Source organism: Liolophura sinensis, chromosome 7 (assembly GCF_032854445.1).
Source record: "Liolophura sinensis isolate JHLJ2023 chromosome 7, CUHK_Ljap_v2, whole genome shotgun sequence".
NCBI classification, from domain to species: Eukaryota; Metazoa; Mollusca; class Polyplacophora; order Chitonida; family Chitonidae; genus Liolophura; species Liolophura sinensis.
Window position 1 is genome coordinate 38,161,014 of NC_088301.1, and position 18,232 is coordinate 38,179,245.

At 37.3% G+C, this 18,232-nt stretch overlaps 2 protein-coding genes across 2 annotated transcripts; one reads left to right on the top strand and one right to left on the bottom strand.

Annotated features, from left to right (window-relative positions):
- Nucleotides 1–601: 601 nt before the first annotated feature.
- On the bottom strand, nucleotides 602–10,419 carry LOC135471374 (FAS-associated factor 1-like). The gene is made up of 18 exons (XM_064750585.1): nucleotides 10,364–10,419; nucleotides 9,158–9,226; nucleotides 8,609–8,864; nucleotides 8,058–8,149; nucleotides 7,731–7,837; nucleotides 5,846–5,966; nucleotides 5,404–5,490; nucleotides 4,900–5,001; nucleotides 4,639–4,753; nucleotides 4,374–4,437; nucleotides 4,185–4,266; nucleotides 3,742–3,896; nucleotides 3,309–3,442; nucleotides 2,947–3,035; nucleotides 2,443–2,523; nucleotides 1,851–1,928; nucleotides 1,318–1,533; nucleotides 602–718 (listed from the first exon to the last, which is right to left on the bottom strand). The coding sequence occupies exons 1-18, from the start codon at nucleotides 10,397–10,399 to the stop codon at nucleotides 638–640; spliced, it is 1,965 nt and encodes a 654-aa protein (XP_064606655.1). The 5' UTR covers nucleotides 10,400–10,419; the 3' UTR covers nucleotides 602–637.
- Nucleotides 10,420–12,954: 2,535 nt separating this feature from the next.
- LOC135470893 (dynein light chain Tctex-type 5-like) lies at nucleotides 12,955–13,392 on the top strand. Its single transcript, XM_064749943.1, has one exon. It carries the CDS (start codon nucleotides 12,955–12,957, stop codon nucleotides 13,390–13,392), a length of 438 nt encoding a protein of 145 aa, XP_064606013.1.
- The last annotated feature ends 4,840 nt before the right edge of the window (nucleotides 13,393–18,232 follow it).

An 18,232-nucleotide genomic window follows, 5' to 3' on the forward strand; every position in this document is an offset into this window, starting at 1 on the left:
ACTCAGTCCATGTTACAAACATGAATTAAGATCGTTCATGAGGTTGCAATAAATTAGTAGAGATTTAGATACATAAATATAGATTTTCAGTGACATTCATGAGAACAAAACATTTTCTCGTTCATTATACAGAAATACATTGCCCTACATGCCCATGGTGAGAAGATTCTAAGGAACGTGCAGAGAACTGGGATCAGGGGGGATAACTCTTGCAGTGACTATTTCTAGCTTTGACTGTTGCTTTAGACTTGTTTGTACCTTTATCAACAAACACCATACATGGCCATTACACACAAGACTGGATCACAGATTTTCACGGCATTCTCCACAGCAGTACAGCACCAAACTAGACTGCCACATATTTGTCTTGACAAACAACAATACCGCAAGCATTCAGAGACTAACAAATAAACAGATTTGATTGTTACACCTTACAGAGCCAGTCCCATGTAGGTAACATCAAGTTCATGCTAAAATTAGTCCACTTCACCAACCCACAAGAGTTCCAAAGGGGAGTTGTGTCACTAGTTACACATGTCCATGTGTATGAATTATATATATATATATATATATATATATATAACAGACAATATTAACTTATGCCTATGTACAACCATTAAAATGATCTTCACTTTCATTAGCGCTCTTCTATTATGAGAGTTTCTTGTGGGAACAGATTTAGGTCCTTCAATGACTTTGATTGATCAAGCAGTGAGACCTGTTGAAAAGGAAAGAGAAGTAAACATTATTATTGTTACCTAAACTACGTCTGAACCTTAATGACAACTTGTGTGCCTGGAGATGATTTCTGACAATTTTTGTTACCTGAACATACAGGCTTAAATTTCATATTTTCTTCAGATACCTTCTCTAAATTAAAATAAAATCTTGTCCATGACTAAATTGCTCATATTTCCAGATACTGACAGTCCTACTGATTTTAGCAAAATATGCTTTGAGAGGTGTTTGGAATAAAGGATGACACCGTACTAGGAAAATGTAAATCTTAGTCCCAGAAGTAATCTTAGCCCCAGAAATAATATCTCATGATATTTATTACCCCAAAAAACTTTTAGTCAAATTTTTAAGTCATTTAGGGAATGTCCAAAACATTTTCTTGACATTTCCCAATGCCTCTTTCTTAATGGTAAATTTTTAAAATGTGGTGCAGTGTTTCCTGTACTGAGGGTTTACATGCCATACCCATGTACAAATGAACAAAAGACAGTCACCAGGAAAAAGTGAGCAAAAAAGTTAACTCTTGAGAGAATCCTTTCCAGTAACTATGAAAAGAGCCTGATTTTTAGATGTACTTACATCTTTACGTGGATATGTTGTGAGAAGTTTGAAATCCTCTGTGTGAAAGCCTTTAGAGGCCACAAAGTTGAGGAGAACATTCAGGGTGTTTGTTGCCAGGAACCTGCGTTGCAGCACATCACCCCCAGGCACCCGAATCTTGATATGACTGACAGGGTCAGGGCAATCTGCATCTGGCTCCTCCGGTAAATCTTCAGCCAGAGACTTGCAAATAGCCTTTATAAACACATCATAAATTAATAATGATTTAAGACTTAAAAATCTAAGCTAGACACCTACAAATAGCCTATATAATCACATTATAAATTAATAGTGATTGAAGGCTTAAAAATCTCAGCCAGAGACTTTAAAATAGCCTTAACATTAATAATGATTGAATGTTTATACAAATGACCTATATAAACACATTATAGCCAGGGACTTCAAAATAGCACCAAGGGGTTAAACTAACTCGATTTCACTGTCTGCAGAACAAGACAACATAAATGCATCACCTTACTGTCAAATGTGACGAGCAATTTATCTAAATATACCTCTTTTATCGCTTCATCATTTTGACGTTGCTGCTCAACTTCTCTTTGTTTGTCCACCTCTTCTTGCTGGGCACGTGCCTAGGCAAAGAGAAATAAAATTGTGGAATATACAGGAGAAAAAACAGCAGCACATAAACCAACAATCCTGTTGGATCCACAGAAAAATTCATCGGTATTGTGTTGTGTAAAACACTGATCAAATAAATTAATCAAAAGTAGGGGCGTATCAAAGTGTCTTTATTATCTCCTCTGGTAACAAACAATTTAGAAAATTATTACCTCTCCTTGGAAGGACGTGGGATTTCTCAATTGCTTCAAACTGGCGAACTTGAAGCTTTGCTAGCCAAAATGCAAATTGTTTTCAACGAAGTTGTAATAGTGGATGTATTTTAATAGTGGAACATTTCATCGAAGAAGCAATAAAATACTGTCTGGCAACGCTAATTTTTGATGTGTTTTTCATCTCAGATTTCATAAAGGTACATGAATCTGTTCTCAGATTTTTCTATCAAGCATATTCCTACTGCTAAAAAAAAATAAAAATAATAATAATAATAATTACTATTACCAGAAAAGACCACAGATTACATACCTTTGCCCGATCAGCTGCCAGAGACTGTTCATAGGCTGCATCTTGCTCACGTTTAATCATTTCCCTTGCCTCTCTCTCTTTCTGAATCCAAGACACAAAAAACACTCATTTTATGCTACAGGAGTTGTAACTGCTTATGAACAGGAACATACAACCTTAATACAGTCTTCACCATTTGAATGAATCCACAACAAGGATATCTGAACATTATTCAGAGGCTTAGTCTGTATTAAAAACACAGGCCTATATTCACAGTCACCTATATTCTACACTAACAAGGCTGGTACATTCAAAGCACTTCTGGTATATACATGTATATTTACAATTATTCTTCAGAGAGATGCTCTTTCCAACAACGAACTTCATATTAATGAATTGGTTAAGGAAATATGTGTATATGTATTTATGTATAACAGGATAAAACAGAAGAAAGAATCAATCATCATGAGTAAAAGATAATGTAAGATTGCACCCTGTGCCCCTCAGTGCTGGGAAAGAACCCACCTCTTCTGCAATATCTGATTTCAGGTTTAACTGGAACACTTCTGATGCATTAATTAGTGCTGACATGAGTTCATCCAGAGTCTGGTGACCTGTGAATAAAAAACCAAAGACATTAACAGCCAAATAATTTACCTTAGACAATATAATATACATACATGTATGTACATGTGGTATGTTTTTCATTTTCTATCATGGGCATTCTTAACATTTGGTTTGTTATAAGTAGAATGTCATAATGACTCATTCAAAAATACAGTATGCATGTGTACTGATTACAAAATGTAATGAGACAACATCTTCACATATATACCCATCATGTTCTCTATGGTCTTTACATCAATGGGTACTTGAGCTGAACTCACCATGTATAACAGAGAAGACTTCCCTAGATGATCGTGTTCTCAGAATAATCAAAAAGACAGGTAAATGTTCTGATTTGTAACTGAGCTGAGCAGCATCAAGACTACCAAACAGTGAGGTGGCTGCATTCTGTAACCTAGAAAACAACATATCTTAATTAGACAGAAATTTGCCAACTCCTCAACGCGGAGATGTTTACTGTTACAATGTACTACAGCAGACAAACATTCTTAGATAGAACAGTCTAACAACTTGGTATGGGAATTCACTAATGTTGATATCAACATACCATTCCATCAAATTTAACTCATCAATAAGTATTCAAGGCCTCTGGTATGGGCATATCATGCAACACAACAAAATAAGCTTCCATTTCTTATACTACCTTTACAGATTTTTATTCTCTGCATTCTGTTTATAAATAAGAATGGGTACCTTTTTCTGTTGGATTCATGTGTCAGATCCCATGCCCAAGTGATGAAGTTTGAACTGAGATAGTTAACCACACTTTCAGAGCACAACACTTGAGAACAGAATACATTGGCTGCTATACTGTTGTCATGGTGAAGGTATATCGCTAATGGCTTGCGCTGCAAAAAGAAAAATAGGATACAAGTTTTCTATGCAGAATTTTCACTATTGCGCAAGACACTCAATAACACACGTTGTAACATTTATGGTAGCATTATATCAGTAAATGCACAAGGCAACAAATTTCACAGTGTAAAACACTCTTTAGAAGACTCTCATTCATTTAACAGATAACCAAATGATAGTACCATACAATTATATTAAGAAATTCAGACCTTGCTGTACACAATTTTATGGAAATGTTACATTTATAGGCCTACTGTTACCTAATCAAGCTATCTACTTACCTCCTTAGCACTGACTAATAATGAGTCCTTTACAGCATCCTCCAGTGAGCCCACATAAAACACTGGATGACATTCACCATACCTGTGATAAGAAGTAAGAGTCGTATATATTTGTTCATGAATACAATCATTAACAAATAAACCTGTGAAAAGCACAGATCCATCAGTTCATCAACAGCTCATAATTACCTGTTGGAAAATTCTTTTGTCAAATGTTCCAAGGCAAATACTTCATCTGTAACATTGTCAGGTACTGAAAGAAAACCAAATCACAATATCTGTACTGAAAGCTCAGAATGAAAAATCCAGTAACTATGACAGATCATTTAACAATGTGTAAATTTAATATATACCTGTAACAGTTGCATACATTCTTGATTTCTGAATTTTTAAGTCAATCATCAACATGTTATTCACTACACAGATACACAGCATAAGAATTATTCCAGCTTACTTAAAGATCTGTTTTTGTTTCTTGACAGAACTTCCTCATCTGCATCAAACATGTCATCTTCTAACAATGGGTTGTACATTGTTTCATCATCATCACTCACTGTAATTTCCATGTCCTAAAAAAACAAGGAACATTAATTCAGTAATTTCACAAAGACTACTTAACACCTAAAATTCGCATGTGAAAGTCTTTAACTGTATGCTGACCTATCACAGACAAGTGATGCAATTTAGAATATCTGAATCCTGTTTTTGTACAAACCTCAGTTGACTGTGCTTTCCTTGTATCTGAGCATGATGTAGATACTTTGTCCACCTCCAAACTGTGGGCAGGGTAGCTAATACCAGAGGCTGCCAGTGTTAACTAGAAAGGAGAGAAGCACAGTAATAAGCACAGTAGTAATCTAGAAATCTACTATTAATATTTAAATGTTAATTCAATAGTATGCCTAATCAAGAATTTATGTACAAATATTGCAGTATTTTAGCCATGTACAAGAAACTGCCACAGAAAAAAAAAAACGTTACAAACATACAAACAGAAGTATACCTGCAGAGTTGTTTAATCACCATACCGATACTCAAGAATTTTTCACTTAAATGATGGCAGTCAGGTTTACGGGTGAAGAAAAACAGAGTGACCAGGGTAAGCGACTGAGCTGTGGCAAGTTTCTCTCATAAATTTGGTTCAAACCTAACTGGAAGAAGTAGTTACAATCACTGGACATGGAAAATATACTGTCGACGCCTATAATGATCAACTTACTGAGTCATCTTTAGCATCCTCAGGCCAGCCTGTCCACGCCTGATGACGAACTGCTACATCTGTTAGGTGATATACATCACTCTTCACCTGTCAATAGTTAACAGTCATATACAATATGAAGACTAGTCACCAGAAATGTATAAACATAATCAATGACTGCAAGAAAAATTTAAATAATATATGAATAACACCTGGTAATATAAAATCTCAAAGGTCCACACAAACATGTCACAAGAAAATCAGATGAAACGAACTCAAGGGAAATACAATTTGTAAATTTACAATCAAGGCATGTGCCATACATCAACATACACACACTATGCTTGTTTTCTACAAGTTAGGTGTAGCTTCATGGCATTGATGAAAATTATACAGAATTTTTAAAGTAAAAACGGTAAGCAAATGTAATATAAATTTGCCACTATGTTAACATATAACAAACCTCTTTGATTGTTTTGCTACCAGGAAACTGTAGTGAGAACTGACGCGGAATGCTGATGCTAGGCTCCCTCACTGTGATGTTCAGTGTGTATGTGTGGCTCAGTTTCTCTTCAATGGTGTAACTGTAAATGTATGAATACATGCTTAATAATACAGGGAACCGCACCAAGTCAGTACAGTTCAATGACAATATTTTTATATATATACTGCTGAAGACTCAATGTGGGTTCAATAATAATATTGAAGTCAAGGCATCACTGCGTGAATGTACAAGGTTTCACACGAGATAATGATCCAGTCATGTGGATAGAAAGCTTGTGAAAACCTTTTACATTTACGTCGTGATGCCTTGACTTCATTAATATTTTTTTAGCTTTGAAAAACGAACGTGTCTTTAGTATATGAAACTAGAAGGTCTCCAGAATAGAAATAAATGTACAAAAAGATGAATTTCAGTGTACTTTTCAAGACCTGATAGTTCACAAATCAGATCTAAAGTCATTTTAAAGTAATAAACCAATGACTTTTTTCTTTTACACTTTAAAACTATAGCATGCTTAACAGTACATGTTAGGATTTGTGAGAAATTAGCAGTTAAGATTAAGCATGTTCTAATCTTAAGGGACAAGACAGCACTTGGCTAAAACATATTTCAATCGAAAGCAGGATACTCAAGCTTTCTACAAAGTATCATACTTTATTATTTTAATCAGATTACACCGAATAACATGTGCGACAAAATGACAATAATGAAAATAGTTATAAATAGCCCAAGGGCCATTTCACAAGATGTTGTGCAGGTCTGTATTATTTACAGACCACCACAGACGTAAAATCGGTTGAGTTTACAAGCTGTGTGATATTCGATGATGTTATCACAAATTATGTCAGACAGTAGCATACTGCCTTGGCCCAAACAGCATTCATCTCCCCAAATTCATTTTCTTGTCGTTTATTTCAGCATTTAGTCAGCAGTTTCTAAATAACAAATATAAGAGTCAGTGCAAAATTCATTAGGGGTGTTGAAGGTTTATGGGAATGAGAAGATGGCATCTCTCTAGGAAACACTTAAAATTAATTAAAAATCTTATGATATCATTTTTCTCTACATTTATTACAGGTGAAGTAAGTAAATTTTGCTCCTTCGTCTTTCTCGCATACAAAGGATTTTTTTTTCTTTTATTAAATACAGTTGAAACTATAGAAACACTGTGTTCAAGATGACGTCAGGGATAACTAGGTCAGCACTGCTTTCATCTTAGAAGCCACCCCTACAATACTGAAGCATAGCAGCCACAGTCAAACACCCAGATCAGCCTCAGAGGTACTTGGATTTATTGAGCATGAATCTTGTTGTACAACAATCATACTGTAATTTTGTAAACATTTAATTGGGGTCAAAATCACCAGCACAACCCCTCCGGAGGCTACGACTTGAACAGGAATACCCCAGCCATGGATCTGCAACTGGGCTATTGAAACATGGTCGCTGGAGTTCCTTGTAAATGATATAGTAGGCCTACTGCATCAACGGTTCAAGCAGTGGAAGAAATATTCTTCCAGTATGTCCAATTTCTGAGAAAACTATATCTGTCATTTCATCACCAAAGTTCATAACTTTTATCTGTCATAGGCTGCTGCTTAGACTATTATAGAGTTAGAGTAATCATTACGTCACCTTACCCTTGATAATGGAGATGTGCTGAAGGTTGGTCCAGTTGAAGTTTCACTACACTTTTACAAGATTGTTAAAAATCTAAAAAAATATTTAATGTCGGTTTAAGATAATTTGAATGGTAGTCTTTCAGTGGACATAAACATTAGTCAGATGCTGTCTTTCACTTTAATACAGTTTTTGCAAATCTTCCTCCCTACTTCTCCCTCACCTCTGGTCTGAGCTTGTAGACGGTAAGACCACAGTGGGGTTGGTGACCTCTGGCGTTAGAAGGTAAAGACGTGTCTCTTTAGGCAAGTGGAGATCTCGTAATACTCTCTGTAAAAGGGAATAGAAGTAGTAAATTACTCTTTGGTTTATCAAAAAGTTATAAGGGGCCTCATAACTATTAGAAGTAAATTCAAAACAGCTTTGTTAAAGACATGGACATCAGAATCAAGCAAACAAAACGATAATCTGACTTAGAATCCAGCTAAAGCTCTGAAATTGTTCTTGCTTTGGTTTTGGAAATTATAGTACAATCTCACATACAAATTACCTTATCATCCACTTTTCTTTGAACCCAGCCTCTCAATTCCTGTTTTGACACTGGTATATTCAATATTTCATTGAGTGATTCTTTGATCTTGCCTACAATGCACACAAAGTGACATCCTATAACAACACCTCTTTATGCATAACATGTATAGATAATTCATAGCTTTTCACTTGCATCCATGGTATCCTATTCTGGTTTAAAGACGTTATACCTCAGGCTGAGAGGAAAAAGTTAAGTCCTAATAAAATCAAATTTTATCCATTTCCCTCTACAGCTTAAATTGTAACCCGTCAGAAAATATGAACCTTGCCGATGTGCTTTTTCACTTCAAACTCCTTTTTAGATAGTGACAGTTAATGACCTAAGCCTTACATGGACATAAAATTCCTAAATAGCCCTCCAGAAACATAATATAAACATAATGTATTTTTACTGCTACACTTGCATGTTGAGAAATAAGCCAAAAATTACACTAATGAAAAAAAAAATTACATTACTTTCTCTCAGCATTCAAAGGCCTTTTTCTTTACTGAAGCTGACACATGACCTACCCACAGTCTCTGTATCGGCTAGTATCAGGGGGATATTCTCATCTCTGTACTCCACTATGAAGTTCAACATGCGAACAACCCCAGTGCTTCCAGAAGGCCCACTAGTTCCTGCCATTGGGGTTTTGGATGGGGCAGGATTACAGGCCCCTGAGAGATCCACCATGTTCTCTGTGTGAGGAGGAATGTCTTCAATTGTCACCATTTCTGCAGCTGATCCACAATCGCTCACCTCATTCATCACACTCTGGACAGCAGGCTAAACACATGAAAAACAGGAAAATTTACATTTAAGAATTCCACATCAAAACTGTTTTAATATTTGGGATGATATTATTGCGGTATATCAAAAAGAAAACTTGAACATATGCAGTCATAAGACACAGAAATGATCACATTAAAATAATATTTTTGTCATTTTTTTAAGGACACAAAAGGCAATGACACAGCACCACGCTGGGGGACAGTTTTTCTGTTTCTCTGTGCAGCTTTATAACAGGAGGTGACTATAGCCTCCCCTAATTCTACAAGTCTGAAAACATATTTACTTACAAGAAGACTCCAGTCATGTTGTTCAAGAATGGCAATAGATGTCTCAACATCTTCAAATCCAGTGCACTCCTAAAACAAAGAAGTAAAAAGCATAAATTGACTGAACTACATGTAGTAGGTACAGTATGCCCTTCCAATAATAAGCCGAGTCTGCATTTAAGGAATGTCGCATGTTCACACAGGTTGAGACGAGACAGGATGGTGGCTCTCATGAACTAACGGGGCTAAAAGGCTTGATTTTATAGCAGCTGCTTGCCGTGACATTGAGCAAAGATTTGGCTATGTGAGATGTGTATTTAGTTCACCAAGTACCATAAAATCTTGCCTTTTAGCTGTGTTAGTTTGTGAGAACCCCCACCCTGTCTCGTCGATATCTGCTTGAACTTGCGGGACCCCTGAAATGCCGATCCAGGATAGTAGCCTCAAACCTCACTTGAAACACTTGATAAGCATTGTTATTGTACGTCATTTTATTCAATTCATTCTAATTTCACAAATTTTCAGGATGGGGTAACTGTCGGATTTGCCTAAATTGCTCATTTATCATGGTGATGAACATATAAATTCACAACAACCTGTGACTTGTTCCCCTAATCCAAACAAGGCCAGCGCTATCATGCAGCTAGCAACGTCTTTATGATCATTCATTGAATGCATGAGCCTGACTGTGATTCCCAAAATCCAAAGAAATTTCTCTTTGTACTTCTTACAACTACATTATATAATTGAGATGTGCCACTGTTGTCAACTACATGCAATAGGCTATCTATCTGGTTATGTGGATACAAAACTGACGCATGAAAACACACACGCTCATCTTCTGTCATTCAATGACGTTTAGTAATTTCTATGTGTATGTAGTTATAGTCTTCAGGTATTAACAAAGTGAGAATAAACAATTAAATGTTTGACGGGTTTGTCTCAGTAATGGCGAAATTAGTCTGTCATTTAAAGGGGAATAATTACATTTAACATTATCTGAGACACGTCATAAAAACAGCTGTATCACGATCACAATCACAACAACAAAGCAATGGGCAAGAAAGTATGACAGAAGTCTTTATGAGACGCAAGGAAATGCTGTTTAAATATATTTATCGACGTCTAATACTTTTCATACTACACATTTGCACAGAGAAGATATAACTTCATTCATCACCACAACTTGTTATTAAATCAATGAATTTGGTGAAAGAATAACAGTACCTGAAAATCGGCTAAGACTTGATCTCGGTCTGCCATTTTCGTCTGTCTGTTGTTATCCTGATTTGCGCAGTGATGACTCGACCTGTCCATTTCCGGTAATGCCAAGCCTTCCAAAAGCATGTTGGGTAATTACATTTCCATAGCAACAACTTTAATTTTTTTGTAAACACATTCTAGACACACTTGGCTGCTCGTTGACTAATACCTCAAATTGTCCACGTTTATGGCGTTTATTTGAATAATCCACTTAGCAGAAGTAGTTTAGTAAACTTTCCATGAATGAATAAAGCATAGGTTATCGGATATAGTAGGCTAGGCCTACTTCATAGGCTATTATAGCGAATGGCATAAAGTTCGATTCCGGCTTGTGTCGTTTTGTTCTTGATGACGTATGTATGGCTTTACACTGGTCGTATTTGAGCATTTTATAGTATATTATTTCGGCTATAAAGGCAGCTATTCAGGAGTGCTGTTGTCACATTTACGGGCACCCCCATACTCAACAGGATTACTAGGCCTATAGCTGGTGCAAAGGTTTATTAACCGCGGCCTAAATCTATAGATCTATACGCTTAACCCCCAGTTCCTTGTGGGCTACGAACTGGAGAGGTGGGAGCTTCCCATAGCCTGAATTTCCGCGCCTACAGGTGTATATAATCTACAGATTCCATTAACGCCCATGTTATAAATGTCTATTGGCCTGTATAAATCTATAGGCCTACTAGCTGTCCTGGTGTAGGCTGTAACCTGTCCATATATATAGGGGTCTAATTCTTACATACACTTGAAATTTCGTAGGCCCCCTAAGTACTGTTCTGAAAATGTTTGCCAAAAAAACGTGAAATTTCGTCCAAAGTCAGACTTAGGCCTGGCTATATTTTATTTATTTATTTATTTTTTAATTATTAATTTATTCGATTGTTGTTTATCGCCAATCTTAATAATATTCTCACTTCCTACACCGCGGGCATGTAGTTTTATGGGTGCACGAGGAAAGCAGATTGCCCGCTGTAAAAATCGACTTACATACCTTACTGGTAAACTCTTTATATATGTGTGTGAGATATACATGTATGTTGGTCACGTGCGTGTAAGGCATGCATAGACCATGGCAAGATTACACAAGAGAGTACCGTAAAACCTTGTCCCCGGTGCCCAGCGGCCGGGGGCATTGAAACCCATATTGTGACCCGTGAGGTCCCATTGCACCAAGTGATATGTCTAAGGCAATGTAGAAAATTCTGAGGAAAATTCCCTTGTCCGACAATGGGTCTGAACTCACACGCTGAAAAACCTTATATAGTCTATACCGAAGACCGCTAAGGCTAATATACAATTAACCTTTCTCCAATTGAACATCATAATTCGGAACGGCCTTGTCAAATAAAATATATTAAAACCTAGGCCTATAAGGATTCACTTGCTTAACCTTACAAATATAGAGGTGCACATTCCCTAGCAATGCAAGCTGCTATCACATATATAAGGTCCTCTATAAGAGGACGCCAAGATATATCATATTACGCAAACACAATCGTGGGTATATGGAGAACTAATTGTGCTCAAGTCATAAAACACACAAGATCCTAGAGACGCCGAAAAGGAGTTATATTTATACAACGTTTGTTTATTGGACGTCTCTCCGGTCCCTATTTCAATATCACCTGAGAGCGTATATTGTTTGAGTCCATTTCTACGCGTGAGACTAAATGCTTTGGTAAATGTTATGAATTCCGTGACGAATGCTATAAAACAGACGTGGTCAAGTACGCGAAGAGGTTGACCCAGTTGGATAGATATGCGAGTCTCTTACTAAAGAGAGCCAACGCCAAGAGCGACAAGAGCAAGGCAGAGTACCCTCCTATATTCTGTTTACTTGGTAAGCACAAATATGCAGTATAGGCGTAACTACATGCATATGGGATATAAGTGTATATATGTACATATGAATTAACTCGTTAAATTCTTCATGTGTCTAAATGCACCTTAACGGAAAACATTTATCAATAGGAATTGCCACAGGGTAGGCGTATACATACCTCAACTACACCATGTATTCGTCACGAAAAGAACATGCAGGGCTGCATGCCATGCATCAATTGTACACATTCTGGTCACTAAATAGTGTATTTTCATCATGGGACGTTGTTTTTAAAAAAACTTCTGCTTGCGATTATAGGTGGTATATGTTTTTTCTTCTTTCGAACCACACGTACGATTTCATTATCTCAAACCTACATATAGTTATTCTTGATTGATCACTTGAACCCATATGTATTTAAACGTGTATATTTTCATGTATATGTTATATTCGAAACAAATACATGTACAAATTAATGCGGGTTACACTCACGGAAAAATCGAGTTAGTTTTTACTACGGAATGTTCCCTGCATCAGCGAAGCAATGCTGTCCTTATTGATAAATCATGCATTTATACATAATGAATGAAAAAAATTCTTCTTTTAGAAGCTTAGAGTAAAGAAGAGAGCCCCTAAAACTGTGCACCCTGCGCGTAAATCAACTGGATAAAATCACTTGTGGTTTACAGGAATCACCCAGTTGCAAGAAAACCAAAATTAAAAGAAAAAAATGGGTGACGGTCGCGATACTTCCGGTCTGCGCCCTGGTGCCGTTGGATCTTCTGCAAGAAGCCATTTCCCCAGAATCCCAATGAAATTGGAAAACACTTACAGACTAGAACCTGTGGCCCAAATATCCAGACTCGCAATGACGAAGGTAATTAAGGACACCTTTGAAGGGATTCTGGGAAACAAGCAATATGATGAAGGAGAGAGTCCCGACCTTGTAAAACTGTTAAGTGACATGATCAAGGAACAGGTTAAAAGCTTGGGCTACCAGCGGTACAAAATCGTAGCCACGGTAGCCCTTGGACCATCTAAGGGTACCACTTTGACTAGTGCAAGCCGATTCGTATGGAACGACAGCTGTGATACATACGCAGAGTACGTCTACACTAACGCCTGCATGTACGCTATCGGAACTGTGTTCACGGTTTTCTTGGACTAGCAGCTTTATTAAGCCTTTCATATGTACATATATGAATGTTTCTCTTATTATTTTTTTTTTTAAAAAGATCGTGGCCTAAATTATTTAAGTACAGGCGAGATGAAATTGATATAGAAAAGGGCCTTGATTTATCCAACCATTTTGGCAATTTGTTATATTTCTACATATATACAGGGCCTGCATGCCATAATATGAATGAAACTTTTTCCTGGCTATGTTGTGCTTGAGAAGAACGTTATGTATTTTATGTGACCATGAACAATTTCTTGACGTTATTGGTGTTATCTAGGTTATATTTTATGACAGGCTTATAAACACGATATTTTTTTTAACTATTTTTGTCGCAGTTGTCATCATACTATACTGCAAAAGTACGCTTATAGTCATGTGGAAAAACCATATTCCAAATGCTTCAGTGACACTGACCTATTTTTTGTACCTCTGTTGCATTGCATACAAACACGCGATATTTTGAATAAACAGCTATTGAAGAAAAATACAACTGCATGAAAGGAACAGACTTTCCCCGTTTCCCCTAGTGATGACATATAGAGACAACTGTCCGTTGGTACAAGAACGCATAAAGCCGTCAAAGGTCAACATATAGCGGGATGTACCGCTCCACAGGTGGATATTTCCGCCTTTTGGAAAAAAATAGTTAAGTCTACTTAAAGTAACACAAAGCCCAACTATTTCTATTTCAAATAATAATGGTTATTTATCGTTAAAAAGGGCTTTTTTTTTACTCTGGCAAGAAAAAAAGATCAAATGCTGTTTTTTAGTAATATTTGCCATGTGACAAGCAATAAAGAGTGTACATGTATACACCATAATAAACAGGATATGAATATACCTGTCAGCTCTTAACCAAGCATTAAAGAGTTTGGAATTGAGGAACAGTGTGTATACTATTACTAGTTTATACTAGTTTACTACATTTTAATATAATGTATAAATTTTATTAAAAATACAAACAAATGTTCAAATCAATATTGGACATTCGTTCCTGTCTGACATATACTACATGGAAAGGTTATAAAATTATAGTACATTCGCTATAATATACTATCAATCTCGATACCTGTTTGGTGAACAGCGTATAAGCGTGGCGGTAAAAAAACTCCTTTTCGGAGTTCAGGTATTTCATCTTGTACCTAGATGATTGCCTCGTCTGTCTCCCTCGTAGCCAAGCGTTTTGCCATGCCATGCCGCCATTCAGTTGTCATCATGCTACTGTGACATGAACCAACTCCACATGCAACGGTGTATTATCCCAAGGACCAGCATGAAGCCTTTATGCCGTCATGGAAAATTCGCCCTCCAGTGAGTTCTATTAAGCATAGTCTTACCTGCCAGGATTCATCCAGAAACTTTCCGGCCCTCGGTCCATTCGCCTCTTCTCGGCAGCTTTCATAAATGGGTTCTCAGCTGTAGAATCACGTAAAACTGTAGATTATCTTGCAGCTCTATAAATTAGGTCGGGAAATATGTGCTAAATTGGAGCCCTAAGAACAGAGGGCACATAAATACAGTATGTATAATCTCTTCCTGTTTTAACAGGTGACACAACTTGTCTTGGCATTAAGAAGGTTGACTGTAACAAATTAACACTAATCGGCAATACAGAACCAACATGGTTAGTGCACGGTGGCTGTCAGACATCTGATCTTCTCCATGCAACCAGTTGTGGTTACCAACATGTATCGCTATTAACATGCAATTGTATGTGTTAGTTATAAATGCTGGACGGAGGTAGTTTCACTGTAAGCTCGCTAAATTAACTCATGAAACATAAGATAATCATCTGCACCTAGGTAATGACGCTGACCATGGGAATTATAGCTATATATGGTTATACAGATATGAACTATACGCCTACAACAAAAGTAAGGAAACTGGCGTATACCTAATATCGGCTGAATTTTAATAATATTTTTTGCACCGATATAGGTTGGTCAGGTTTATGGGAGTTCCCACCATGTATTAGTTAAGAATATTAAAAAAATCCAGTGTTAATTGCAATTTATTTATTACACGTCACTGGTGTATAAAATTACTCAGAATGCTGTATAGCCATCACATCTAACATACGATTACTGTTTAACGGTAAAGCCCCAAATTCCTCGGATCTTGACACAAACTGACCTCCACAGCAATGCCACCTCCAGTGGAATTGATATAAAAGTGCAACAAAGGCTTCAACTTCACACCCAAAATTCAACTTGGACAGCAATTAAAAGTTTTTAATATGGACAAATGCAATCAGAAAAGGTCACCAGTTCTTGTCCTTGTTGGAGGAAACATACGGGGAAACATATCACAAAGCGATAGTAGACCAAAGTCAAAAATTCAGTCATTAAGCTTGGCATGCTTCTTTCCGTTATTTTATCTGAAATTTGTTTTACAATAACTTGCCTAAAATGTACGTTGCGAGGATCTTGTTATGCAAGAATAACAATTTTAAAGTGATCTGAAGTTTTGACTTGAGTCTAAGATAACTTTGTGACCCCGCGACCTGGTGTCCTACCACCAGCATGCCCATACATGATGCCGAGGATACATAGGACACGTAGGACTGGCAGACCACCGATTATGTCCCAACCAAGTTCCAGATGAATGGGACAGCCCCTACTCCGCACATGTGATACTTTATGAAATGTGTCTTTTCATTGTTTTAATGCTATTGTATTCAAACTGTGATTTTGAGACATTCCAGATAAGTGACGTCTTCAAATTGCATTTTATCAGCACTGCATTTCTAACCTAATCCATGGCTCTAGAGTTGTCTAATCTACCTTTTAAACCTTTACATGAACAGTCAAAATAAAATAATAATTGAGGTAATTAAGTGACAAAAGGCTAGATTTCATCAGTTATGTGTGACCATTTGCCAACTGGCGCATTGTTGTCACTGCTCTAGTTTACTCTCCGTGATGTTGACTTTCGTATAGCTAAGACGACATGGGACCAAAAGATCTAAGTAGGCCTATGCATATGTCACCAGAAAATCATCTGCAGCTGTCATGGGAAGATGAGAAGCAGAACCTGCCAAGCCAACTTTGACCTGCAGTACTCAGTCAGCTGGCTTCAGGGCTGGAAATGCAGATGGTGTGGAAGGTTGTGAAGAGAAGAGGATGTATCCAGGCCATCACCAAAGACTGCAGAAGAGGTAAAGTGTTTGGCACACACTGACTGACACAATTCCCGAGCACACTAGGTTTTGTCCTGACGTCCCTGACTGACGAGAACATGCCCTGTCGTTAAGGCGTGACGTGAAGAGTGTCAGCTGGGCCTAATCAAGCAGCTATAGGTGAATAATCTGCAACATCTTAGCACATGAAAAGTTCAACAAACGGTGGTGATTTCCATTTGTAATTTTAGCACTGGAGCAGAAAATGAACGTCATACAAAAAGCTTTGGGGATACAGCCTGGGATGGAACACTGTACTGAAACACAGACAGATGGAAAGACAGACTTACAGGCAGATATTTATCAAACATGAGAACAAAATGCAATGTAAGAGAGCACCATCACAATGTGCAAGGTAAATGTATGCATTAAAGCAGCTAAGGACAGTTTCATATGCAATTTCTTTATATACAGTTTGAATAGTTGGTGAGACAAACTTACATATTTTTCTCCGAAATGTCTCGCGGAGGTATAAAAACGACAAAAGTCGACTGAATTTTATATCAAAAAACTACATGTAAGATTGCCAACTTACCATATCATAAATCTTAAAATAGCTTATGGGTAGACATTACACTAGACAGTCACAAGCCTTATTTGCGGAGTAAGCCGGAGCGCTCTCAGCAAAAAAAAAAAAAAACAAAAAAAAAAAACGAATTTTTAATGCTGACAAACATTTTGGTGTATGTCATTTAGATATGCACACCATATTGGTGGTAAACAAGTGGTCCTCTGTGAACGGTACCCTACGCAACGGCAAGACGTGTTGATAAGCGCTTATTGTCACCATGATAAATATTGTCACCTTGGAATAAACAACGACTCCAAGGTCGGATTTGAGCCTGAACCTCACATGTCCCAGCTATTAAAATGCAAGCGTGCACCTGTCCTTCGGCACCTGAGGCTGAAGGTTTTAATGAATGAATAAATGCTTGATGTTTAACGTACTTAAATGATTAGTGTTCATATTTGCTAGCGGTCCTAATTATCAAGATTATAACCAGTTTAAACAATAAATTACCAGGAAAGCTTCTGAGAAACGTAACAATGACTTTAAATCCACAAAAACAATAAATCTACTGTCCTAGCCGTTCTCCAGCCGGTGGCCCAATACGGTTCAGTGGGTGATGTCACCTCAGGCTGTTTAGGCTGCAAAACCTGGGATTCGTATCAAAACGATGTCATTTATGAGACGAATTCTAGCTACACAGGCGCAAATATACTGTCGTACCAATTTGAATTTCTAGTGGAAGATGTGGAAGTTTCCGATTTATGACAGTGACATCACTTGCCAGACTTCATATTCTGAGTTTTCAGAAGTTGAATTTGACCGTTGTACAAGCATTTTCAACCAAACTAGCAATAGGAACTGGTAAGTTATAGCTGTATGTATGTATGTATGTATTTATGCTTGGGACTTAAGGAATTTTTCAGTCATATGACCAAGAGCAGTCATTAGGTTTGTGTACATACACTGTGTACTCTAGAGCTATGGCGACTCAATGCCGCAAAAGTGCTGTCGTCACTAAAGTTTTATGCCGAAGACACCAGACATGGCACCTTACCCAGTCACATTATACTGCATGACACCCGGCACATCCAGTCCTGTTTACTTGCTCTAACCTATCAGTGCCGAGTGCCAAGCCAGGC